Genomic DNA, 12,100 nt, shown 5'->3' on the forward strand with positions numbered 1-12,100 from the left:
CACACATGTTGGTGTGCTGCTTCCATGTGGGCTTTGTTGCTTCAGGGCTAGATGGCCGCTTGTTTACTTTCAAGCCTTTAAGTCCCCAGACGCTGTAGGTCTCGATAGCCGGGCACCATCAGCCTTCTTCACCACACTTACTTTTACACACATTCGTCTTCAGCGTTTATGTGGGGTAGGTGGTCACACAATGATGGTTTTTGTTCTTTGGTGTCTGCTCCCTGTTCCCTTCAACATCTCGTGTTCGCACAGGCCCGTGTGCTTCTTCTCTGTGGACTTTGTTGTTTCCAAGTTAGATGGCCGCTTGTTTGCCTACAAGCCTTTAAGACCCCAGACGCTGTATCTTTTGATAGCCGGGTACCATCAGCTTTCTTCACCACATTTTCTTATGAACACATCTGTCTTCAGCGATCATGTCGGGAAGGTAGATATCATGAAATGACCGTTTAGCTGAGCAAGGTGCTCTTGTATTAGGGGAGTGCTCATGAGGAGGCCCAATGTTGCTTAATCCACCCTCTGTTTACCCAAATATTATTAAATTCTGCTGATTCTATTTAAAAATCTAGTGCCTCTGCCCAAATTCACCTTTATTTTTTTCCTGCTTAGTCTATTGCAGTGCTTTTTTTTTTTTTTGATTGATTTTGTTGCTCCTATTGTCGTCTTAAAGGAGCCCTGGTGGCATTGTGGGTTACATGTTGGTCTGCCAACACTCTTGGAGCGCACAGCTCTGCCCTGCTCGGTAGGGCCTCTATGAGTTAGAACGGACTCCATGGCAGTGCGTTTGGTTTTAGTTTTATTATTATTAACATCTTCCATCAAAAAATAAACCTTGAGCTGCTTTTTGAACAATAAGTGCGCCATCATGTATATAATTAAGTGCCTCAAATCAAACCAGACTCATTATCATGGAGCCAACTTCAACAGACAGCGGCTACATAGAACAGTTTAGAACTGCCCCTGTAGATTTCTGAGACTGCAGCTCTTTACAGGAATAGAAAGTCTTATCTTTCTCCCACAGAGTGGTTGGTGGTTTGGAAATGCTAACCTTGCATTTAGCAGCACAACAAATAACCCACTACACCACAAAGGCTTTTTAAGGAAGATAATAGGTGCAAAGAAAACAGTTATATATATTGCAATAATCAAGCAAGAGGAAAACAAAGGAGAATTTGGACAGGGGCAAAGATTTTCTTAAGAGAATCAGCATCATTGAATACCCTATGGACTAACAGGTGTTGGATTGGGTGGAAATCCAGCATCGCAAGAGGGTTTCAAGGCAGACATAAATGATGTTTTCACTAAGAGATGAAAATCCAAGAAAAATGTTCAGAATTGAGATTTGACATCACTAACGACGAGATTTGCACAGGACATAAACTGATAATCAGTTCAATAGTATAAGAGGAAATTGATTTTCCGATGTAGGTGCTTATCTTGTGAATAAAAATCAATTAATTTATTATATTATAATTGTTCAAACTTGTCACTAATACCTTTAGAATGCCTGATAAAGATAAGTAAATTATTTCATTATTATCAAACCCACTTGAGATTTGTAGTTCATTTAGCATTGCATCACTTCTATATGTTTTCTACCAGGTAATAAAACTCATATGATAACTTGGATTGGCATAGGGTACTGGATTCTCTCCCCAACCTAACCTCCCCCCACCCCTCCGTTACTAGTAAGTAACTGATTTGAAGAGTCTTGTTAAATAAACTAGAAAGTATTTGAATTTGTAATAGGATTTTTAAAAATCATTTTATTGGGGGCTGTACAACTCTTATCACAATCCATACATCAATTGGATCAGGCATATTTGTACATATGATACCCTCATTCTTTTCTAGACATTCACTTTCTATTGAACCCTTGGTATCAGCTCTTCTTTCCCCTCCCCTCCACCCCATCCTCGTAACCCCCTAATAGATTGTACACAGTTATTATTTTCTTTTTTTACCACTGTTATTATTTTCATCTCTCACACAGACCGCTGTCTCCCTTCCCTCATGTTTTCTGTTGTTCTGCCCCCTGTAGAGGGGTGTATGGTTATGTGTTGATCACTGGATTCTGTGTGTCATGAGCTCCCATCCCTTTTTATACTTATGCATATGTTCCGGTCTAGTCTGAATTGGGAAACAGCACTGGGGTCATGGTCGTGGTGGGTGAGGAAGCCTCAAGGGGTCATGGTAGTGGTGGGTGAGGAAGCCTCAAGGAACCAGAGGAATATAGTGTGTTTCCTCGATGCTTTACTGCACCCTGGTGACTCATCCCTTCCCTGTAGCCCCTCTGTGGGGAGATTGTTCCACAGTCTACAAATGGGCTTTGGATCTCTGCTCCAGCAACCCTCGTTCTCAACAATATGTTTTTGTTTGTTGTGGATCTGCTGATGCCTATTACCAGTTCTAATGACTGCTCATGATCGCACTGGCGGTGTGCTTCTTCCATGTGAACTTGTTGATTCTCTGCTGAATGGAAGCTTGTGTAACTTCAAGCCTTTAAGACCCCAGACGCTATGACTTTTAATAGCGGGCACCATCCGTTTCTTCACCACATTTGCTTATGCACCCATTTTGTCTTCAGCGATTATGTTGGGAGGGTAAACATCACAGGCTGCCGATTGGGTAGAACAAAGTGTTCTTGTGTTGAGGAATGGTATGAGCAGAGGCCCCAAATCCATCCCCTACCTCAGTGTATTGCCATATAAATATATGTACATGGGCCAATCCCTCTGTTTGTGTGGATTAATGTATTTACAATTGTACACCACTAAGTTTATACCTCTAGGCATTGCTTTGCTTCCTTGGTCCTTCCTTTGTTTCCTTTTACCTTCCTCCTGCCCCACTGTCACTTTCCCCTTTATTTCCGCCTCTTGGTACCTCCTCTTAGCTAGTTTGCTGTTGCTCCGACCCCACCTCCACCCACCCCTGCCTTGGATCCCTGTCTCCTCCTTGTTTCTGATTCCAACACCCTAGTTGTTCCCCTGACTTGCTTTTGGATTTGGTATATTACTGACTGCACATTCTTTATTAGAAAGCCAATATAAAATATTACATCTCACGTGAACTCATTGAAGAAAATGTTAAAATGCTATATTCTTCATTCTTAAATCTTTCTGAGTCTGAAGGGGAAAAATTTTTAATTTCACTGGTGAAATGTTTTTGCCAAGATTCTTCAAACATGCTTAAAAAGTATTTGTCTTTTGCTTTATTCAACAATAAGGCAAGAAAATTATGATCATGTAATTTCTCCAGACCACCTGCATCAAATTCCCCATAAATATTGGGGAGCTAGGATTTCAGAATTATTCCTTCATTGGTAGTCCTCAAAAATCTCAATTAATGAAAAGAGTTGTTCTTCTATACATCAGAAAATAAGGATATGAGATGATGAAATTTATTATTTCTAGAAGAATATAAGTAACTAGCTCCTTAGAGGATATTTTGTTCCAAAACAGTTAAGACACCTATAACCATAGCTGGGCCATTTAAGAAGGCAATTGTGAGAAGCTTACATTGTGTGACTTTGGAAGTACACTCTGGCATCTCCCACACTCAAACTGATGAGACTCGTAACAAAGACCTGGTGATTTGAAGACTAGCCTAACATTCAAGGATCCTGGGATTGAACACTAGCTTCAGGACAATGCAAATATCAATGTGAGCATAGGAAATTGGAGTAGCTAGCTGAAGCATTTTGAAATTTCATAGGAGAATTAAGGAGCCCTGCTGGAGCACTGGTTACATGCCCAAAGGTCAGCAACTCAACCCCATCATCCTCAGGAGGGAGACCCGCAGAAGAAAGACCAGGAAACTCTGTGGGACAACTGTACTCTGTCCCTCAGGGTTGCTTTAAGTTGGAATCTTTGGTAAAGAGCAATCAAAGGAGGATGAATGATGGTCAAATATATTTTATATTAGCAAAATTTTCAGTATGAAATTTTTAAATATTAAAAGAAGATGAATAAGTGTTATTGATATATAACTACATCTTTTAAAATAGCAATTAATTTGTCATCATTCTCCTCATACTTCTCCATTTGTTCATAAAATATAATCATGGACTATAAAGTTGTTTGTAAGCTTCACCGGGTAAGTGTTCTATTGAAAGCCACTAGGAAACAAATTACAGGTTAGATGCCGGCAGTATCTTTAAAAAGCGATACCTCCTTCCAATAGCAGCAGCTCTCGTTTGGTGCTTCTGTACAAAGAACAACAAAGATGAAGAGCTCAGGTGTGAAACTTGTAATTCACAAGAAACCAAGGGAGGCGTCATTTGCTTCTGTGTACTCCTTAATGAGAAAATGAACCTTGACACTGATGAATTTCCAACTTGAATAAAGTATTTCCCAAGGAGTTGTAGATAGAAGTTCTAGTTTCAAAGTACTTTGCATTCATACCGATTGCAATCATGATGAAATCCTCCAGTGATTCATTCTTAGGCATTGTGAAATCAAATAGAGGGAAAGGAGGGGTTTGAAGGACTTACTATGCTCAGCTCTTGGGGGAATGACCTTGAAAATTCATTACTATTCATTGGGGTACAATGGATCTATGGGAATATAGGGCATTTTGTTGTCAAGCCAGGCATAATATATTCGAATGGAGACTTTATTGATGTGATGAGCATGCAACAATGGCATATGTACTGTAGGGGATGCTCAAGGAATAGGAGCAATAATAAAAGCAATGATGTCAACCAGTGGAGTGGTGACTACCTAGTAAAGACAAGGTCCGTCACTGGAGAGGCTTGCCTAACAATATGAAACTTAGATTTTCTCTAAGAGGCACCTGTAGTGCAAATTTTTAAGAGGCTATGACTCTTGAGGTGGATTGCCTAGGGAGGCCTGATGATACAATGGACTGTAATCCACATAATCGGTAGTTCAAAACCAACATCAGCTCTGTGGGAGAAATATTAGGCTTTCCACCTGCAAAAAATTATAAAAGTCTCAGAAATCCACAGGGTGGTCTCTATGAGTCCGCATTGGCTCGATGGCAGTCAGTTTTGCTTTGGGGGTTTTGTTGTTGTTGTTGTTTGTAGATTGCCTACCACTGCCACTTAGTAGCTGTTTGACTTCTGACTAGCAGTTCTACTCTATGTCCCTCAATGCCCTTAGCTGTGTAATGGGGACAATGACAATATGTAAAAAATCAATACAAGTGAAGTAGGAACTCACTAAAAATTAACACTTTTATTCTAATAAAAGTGACGTTAAGGAGGAGATAAATGGTAAGAAAACAAATGAAAATCTTAAATGTATCTTAACCTTTGTCAGAAATGGTGAAGATTGGTCAGAAAGGTATGAAACCACTGGGAGAAAAAGTCAAAGCCATTGCAATAACACAACTTTGTTTCTTTAATATCTATAACTCACCATCATTTAAGCTTAATAATAGTCTTTGAACTTTTATATCAGTGACCTCTCTTTTCCCTGCCCTTCATAACCAAGTGTTTGCAATCAGTCTCGTGTGAGTACCTGGAAATTATCTGACATGGATGTCCAAATATAGATTTAATGAGAAACTCAGTTTTAAAACATTGATTTTATAGAACACTTCACTACAGTGCTGACAGTTCATTGACCTCAATATTTTCTGATAAGACTCTTGATTCATATTTGGATTAAATCAATGACTTTGAGAGGCATTACGGAATATAACTTAATATCCACCACAAATGGAAAACTTCTTTGGGATCTAATTCTCTGCATGATTAATTGGGAGCTTTACTACTACATTTACCTTTAGTACATCTTTCTTAAAAATCTAGCCTTTGCAAGCATTGAACTAATTTGTTATGCTAACTCTTTTTAATTCACAAGATTTTGAGTTCATAAATGAGACATAAACTGCAAGATGAGATCTAATGTTTTCATTATTAGTGAAGTAAGTTCATGAGCAAAAAAAATGTATATATTGTAGATTGAATTGCTTACAATACCAATGAAAAGCAAGTACTATACAGGTAAAAAAGTAAATGTGTCTTACATTCATATTTCAGGTAAACACCATTTTCCTTCATCTAAAATGAGCTAATCTTTTAAACTTGGACAATTGGGCAAAGCAAATGTATTCTCTTTGAAACAATTTAAAGTTATTTCTGTCAAATATCTTACCTAATAGTGGTGTATTGGAAACTGTAACAATTGCAATAGATATAATAAAAAAAGAAATGAAAGATTTTCAGCTTCTGATTTTAGCTTCTGCACTAGACTACACAATCAGAGTTACTTATTTTTCATGTGCTGCCATCATTGATCTGTTGATCTTATATATGGCCAATAAGGAAATGATCAAGAACGATTACAATCCCCACCAACTTTGTAGCACTCATCAATCTGTAGAAAGCTTTCAGTTTAAAACACCTTAAAAGAGACAATAACAAAAGGTTTATTATATCTTAAAGATATTTATAAATTTTTCATTTCTGATTTGCCTTATAAATATTACAGAAATCCCCAGTCAAATGTAGTTCAGTCATAAGTCCAACAGCCCTGTAGGAGAATTTGCAACAGAATTGCCAAAGCAGCTACAGGGAGTGCGTAAACCCTAATATCAGCTTGCTGATTTTCTCCTAAGAAAATTCTAGAGGAAAAAGAGGATGTCTAAATAAGTGATCGCAGCACTTAAGAAAAAATAAATACTTAATTCCTTTGTAATTCATATTGTAATGCATGTTCTTTTTATGAACTCGGAGAAATACCACCATAAAGAAGTGGAGAGATGCCTATGTATAAGTGGTTTCATAGAGGCAGATTGGAAAATGAAGTTACTGTTAATAAAAAACAACAACAAATAATTTAGCTGACAGCTGGAAATCTCTAATGGCTGCAGCCATGTCTGTCATTGCTCTAAGTCTGTGCGTCTCTTGCTCCGTTCCAGGCAGACCAGTGATGATCGTGGTGGAATACATGGAGAATGGATCGCTTGACTCCTTTTTGCGGGTGAGCTGTTCTTTTCTGATGCTACTTACATGAGCTATTTTGAGCTCTAGATTTAAGCCATTTCTCATAAATTAATTTTTCCATAATTTTTATGCATGAATTTTTCTGGGAAGAACAGAATCAGTTTCTCTAGAGTGCATTTCTGACAGGGGATACAGTAGAATGTTACTGATGGGCATGGGAGGGAGAGAATGTAGACTTAATATAATTGATTTATCCTATAAATTCAATTGATGTATATATTTCAAATGATATCCTCATGAAGAAATTAGTTGAAACTCAGTAAGCTCACAAAAGTTAATCATTTACTTGCATTTTAACTATTTAATAGAATGTTTTGTGCATTTTCACATGCTGCCTCACCCCTTACATTGATATGTATTCACGAAGAGTAATTCAAGATTATATAAAACACTATCCATCCACGTTGTCCTTCTTACATTAATCTGGCTGACTAATCAGAAAATAAAAAGAGAATAAGAATAAATGAAATCTCTTCCAGTAGTGACTTGTATTAGAACCAAAATGTTAAAGCTATTCTTGTTAAAAGTAACTTATCCTTAGAAGTATGACATATTGAAAATCATTTGTATTACATAGAAGGACAAAATAACAGAACTGAGAAGGATGTAAGAAAATATATTTCAAAGTGTGTTCATAGTAACTGTAACAAGTAAAAAGCCACTCAGTGCTTCAAAAATATTTATTTATATGAACAATGAAGATAATAGCTGGTGCTAAAAGATTTCACCCCCAGCCAAGGTCACATATTTGAGTTTCATTGTGTCCACTAATACATATCTACCTAAAGAGGATCACTGGTTTCCTTGCGTGCAAAAATGGCTGGACTTTTGTCATTTGGAACGTGTTATGCAATTCTCCTTCCTATTCAATTGAAAACATAGTGTCACGTAATTTTTTATTTAGGCTCCAGATTGTTTGGGAAAGTTCTGCATGCATCTCACTTTTTTTCTTGATTTCATTTTCATGTATTTTGCTTGATTCCATGCCCTCTCCTTCCAAACACTCTCAGTGTTGTAAGTGAAGGTATATTTGCACTGCGAAAGGATTACATATCTAGGCTCAATGCTAGAAGCTGAGTTCAGCATAATCTTCTGGCTATTATAAAGCAATGCAATTCACAGAAAGCATACTCTCAACCAGATGTGCTCTTTAAGACAAAATGAGATTCAGTGGTGGTTGGGGACACGAACTGTTTGTTCTTTCTGAAGGTATTCTCAGAGTGTTTTGTTTATAGCTTGCATTCATTGCTCCTATAAATGCATTCATTTTTTTTAGAATATTTTATCAGGACCACCTATGGTATCTGAAATGCATATATACTTATGCCTTCCATTATATCTATTCATAGAAAGCATTTTTATCAAAATGACTCATTATCTAATGATGCTTGCATAGGTTTGTTTGTATCAACTGTGTCCTAGAGCAGACTATAATGGCAAATTGTATAGCAGAGACTCAATCTAGACTGCATCTGAAAATTATATTAAATGAATGCCTAGAGCAAATTTAGAGGAAAATGTTAGCTTCAGATATACTTTGGGCCCCAAAGAATCATTTGTTGTTGTGGTTGTGGTGGTTAGGCACCCATTGTGCACCAGAACACAACGCTGCCTGCTCCTATGCTACACTCACAAATGTTGCTGTGCCTGAGCCCACAGTTGAAGCCATTGTGCCAACCAACCTTGTTGAGAGTCTTACTCTCCTTCACGGACCCTCCACTTAACTAAGCATGCTGTCTTCCCCCAGGCATGGAGGTCTTGCTAGCAACTATGTGGAACTGAGTCTTACCGTCCTTACTTCTAAGAAGCATTCTAGCTGTACTTCTTCCAAGACAGACGTGTTCATTCTTCTGACAGTCCCTGTAGTATAGTTGATATTTTATGTTATCATAATTCAAAGTCACCAATTCTTCTTCAGTCTTCCTTATTCATTGCAGGCGTAGGGGATGATTAAATATGCATTGGCTTGGAGTCAAGCACACCTTAGTCTTCAAAGTACTGCCTTTGCTTTTTAATAATTTAAAGATTCCTTTTGCAGTTTTATCCAGTGCAATGTGCTGCTTGATATCTTGACTTCTGCTTCCGTGGGCATTGATTGGGTCAAAGCAAAATGACTTCATAGATAAGTTCAGTTTTTCCCCTTTATCATGAGGTTGCTTATTGGTATAATGTGAGGATTTGGTGGTTCTTGTTGAGGTATCATCCATACCAAAAGTTTTAGCCTCTGATTTTCACCAGTAAGGGCTTCAAATCTTCACTGTCTGCATATTATAGTTTGTCAATGAGTCTTTCTCTAATCCTGATGCCACATTCTACTTCAAGCAATCTAACTTCCCAGACTACTTCCCATGTAGATTGAATAAGCATAGTAAAGGGGTACAACTTTTATGCACACCTTTCCTAATAAACATAGTATCTTCTTATTCTGTTTTTATGACTGAATTTTGGTCTATGTACATGTGGTAGTTATATAATCTGTTGTCAATTTGAGAGTTAAGAGTGAAGGGGTGGAGGTCAGCCTGTCAATCAGGACACAGCTTGATGACCTCATTTGGGGGGCACTAAGGAGATAAATAGCTCCCTGGAGTCAGGACACAGGCTCACTCCCTTTAAGACATTACTGATGATGAGCCTGATGGAGCTACATTGATGATGCTAGAGCTCTGGAGCTGGAGGAGCCACAGGGAGACCCCTGCCAGCACTGAGATGCTTACGCCACCACTGGATCCACAAGACCTTCCACCCACTGACCTGTGATCTTCCTGCATTTGGTGTCATTGCATGTGTTTCATGAGTCTAAAGAGGACTTTATAGATTGGTGTCAGACATATGGGCTAATATCAGATTTATGGACTTGATCTGGACTGGGCTGGGATATTTTCTCAATATTCAACTGCTCTTGTGTATAAAGCTCTTTTTTATACACATGTTTGAGTGCCTCTGGATTAGGTTCTCTAGTCAACCCAGACTAACACAGCACACCTTCCACTGAGCACAATTAAGTGCTCTGGAATCCCCATTCATTGTAATATTATCCATAAGTTTTATTATTCACAAACTCTAATGTCTTTGTTATTCACACACGCTAATGCCTTTGCATAGCCAATAAATCCATGTGATATCCCTTGTTTATGTCCTCTTCATAATCCCACTTGAATATCTGGCAGTCCTCTGCCAATGTATTGCTGCAATCATTTTTAGTGTCTTCAGCAAAATGTTACTTGCATGTGACATTGTTTGACAATATCCACATTCAATTGGATCACCTTTTGTTAGGTTTGGGCACAAATAAGAATCTCTTCCTGTCAACCAGGGCACAGTAAAGCACCAACACACAATACTCCTCTGGTTCCTTAAGGCTTCCTCACCACCTACTTTCATGACCCCAGTACTGCATTTCACTGCAGGCTACATCAGAGCATGTGCACAGATACAGATAAGAGATGAGAGCTCACACACACTTATCACAAAATTCGCTTTCCGCTTGGGTTCCTGGAATCAGCTCCTCATTTTCCTTTTTCCCTTTCCCCTCCCCATCTCCCCCTCCCTCATGAACCCTTAATAATTTAATAAGTGGGTAAAGGGAGACGCTAGGCAGTGTAAAATGAACTTTTAATTAAAAAAAAATTTTTTTAAGAATCTCTTCCTGTGTTTGCCAGTAGCTATCTTTACATTTTCTCAGTAAGCACCAATGAATGAGTGTTTTCTGCATTGCATCAATGTGATGGACCATGTCGATTAATAGTCTGTCAGTTCCTGGCACCTTAGCCTGTACTCATGATATCAGTGATACTCGGATTTCTACTTTCATTAACAAGAGCCATGAAAAACCGATGGACTCTTGATCATACATTACCTCTTGTAATGGTGGAACAGGGATCAATTCTGTTTGATCTATTAATTTAGTCCTTCCACAGTTTCTTGATGTTTTTATGCCGTTTAGTATTTGGCCCATAGAATTCTTCAATATTGCAACTCAAGTCTTGATATTTTTCATTTCTTTCTGTTTAAGAAAATGCTGGAATAAAGGCTGAGCTTACTCTTTCCTCTTGGCTTTTCAACTCCACATCTTTGCACACATCTTTATAAGAGCTTGCTTTGTCTTCTCTAGCTGTCCTTTGAAGTTGTCAGTTCCATTTTGTTTTCACGTCATCATTTCTTCCATTCACGTTAGCTATTCTAGTCAAGAGCAAGTTTTAGTGAATCTTCTGACATTCATTTTTGTCCTTTCTTTTTTTAAAATCATTTTATTGGGGCTCATACAACTCTTATCACAATCCACACATACATCAGTTGTGTAAAGCACACTTATACATTCGTTGCCCTCATCATTCTCAAAACTCTCACTTTCCGCTTGGCTCCTGGAATCAGCTCCTCATTCCCCCCCTCCCTCCCTCCCCACTCTCCCCTCCCTCATGAACCCTTGATAATTTATAAATTATTATTTTATCATATCTTACACTGCCCGGCGTCTCCCTTCACCCATTTTTCTGTTGCCCATCCCCCAGGGAGGAGGTTATATGTAGATCCTTGTAATCGGTTCCCCCTTTCTACCCCACCTTCCCTCTTCCCTCCTGGTATCACCACTCTCACAGGACCAATGGTGGGGGGGGACATGGGAGAGTGGCTGGTGGGGGAAGGGAGGAGGTGTTGGCCAACCCAGGGACAAGAGAACAATGAGTGGTTCAAAACCAGTGGCAGGGAGAGGATGGGAGGACTGGTAGGGAGTGACCAAGGACAATGTAACAGAGGAATTACTGAAACCAGAATGAAGGCTGAACATGGTAGTGGAACAGGAGGAATGCATAAGGAAATAAAGGAAAGGAGTAGGAGGCAAAGGGCATACATGGAGTCCTAAATACAGACATGTACATATGTAAATATATTTGTTTCCTTTTCAATAACCTTTTGGTTTCTTCATAGATGTCCCTGATACTTCAAAAGTCTCCCTGCCATCGAGTCGATTCTGACTGAGAGCAACCCTATAGGACAGGGCGAACCTGCCCCTGTGGGGCTCCAAGCCTGTCACACTTTAGAGAAGGGCAGACCGGCCCCTGTGGGGCTCCAAGACGGTCACACTTTAGAGAAGTAGGAAGCCTCGTCTTCCTCCTGCAGAGCAGCTGGTGGTTG

The 12,100-nt window shown here is 38.9% G+C and overlaps 1 protein-coding gene across 1 annotated transcript in view; it reads left to right on the top strand.

The window, feature by feature from the left end:
- EPHA6 (EPH receptor A6) overlaps positions 1–12,100 on the top strand; it is a 1,133,516-nt gene that overhangs the window by 944,022 nt on the left and 177,394 nt on the right. Inside the window, exon 14 of the mRNA XM_045286264.1 lies at positions 6,886–6,947. Within this exon, the coding sequence (XP_045142199.1) occupies positions 6,886–6,947 (62 nt within the window). The remainder of the gene's footprint in view (positions 1–6,885; positions 6,948–12,100) is intronic.

Source organism: Echinops telfairi, unplaced genomic scaffold, assembly GCF_000313985.2.
Source record: "Echinops telfairi isolate 266 unplaced genomic scaffold, ASM31398v2 ScPeMD7_6;HRSCAF=24_1, whole genome shotgun sequence".
Lineage (NCBI taxonomy): Eukaryota > Metazoa > Chordata > Mammalia > Afrosoricida > Tenrecidae > Echinops > Echinops telfairi.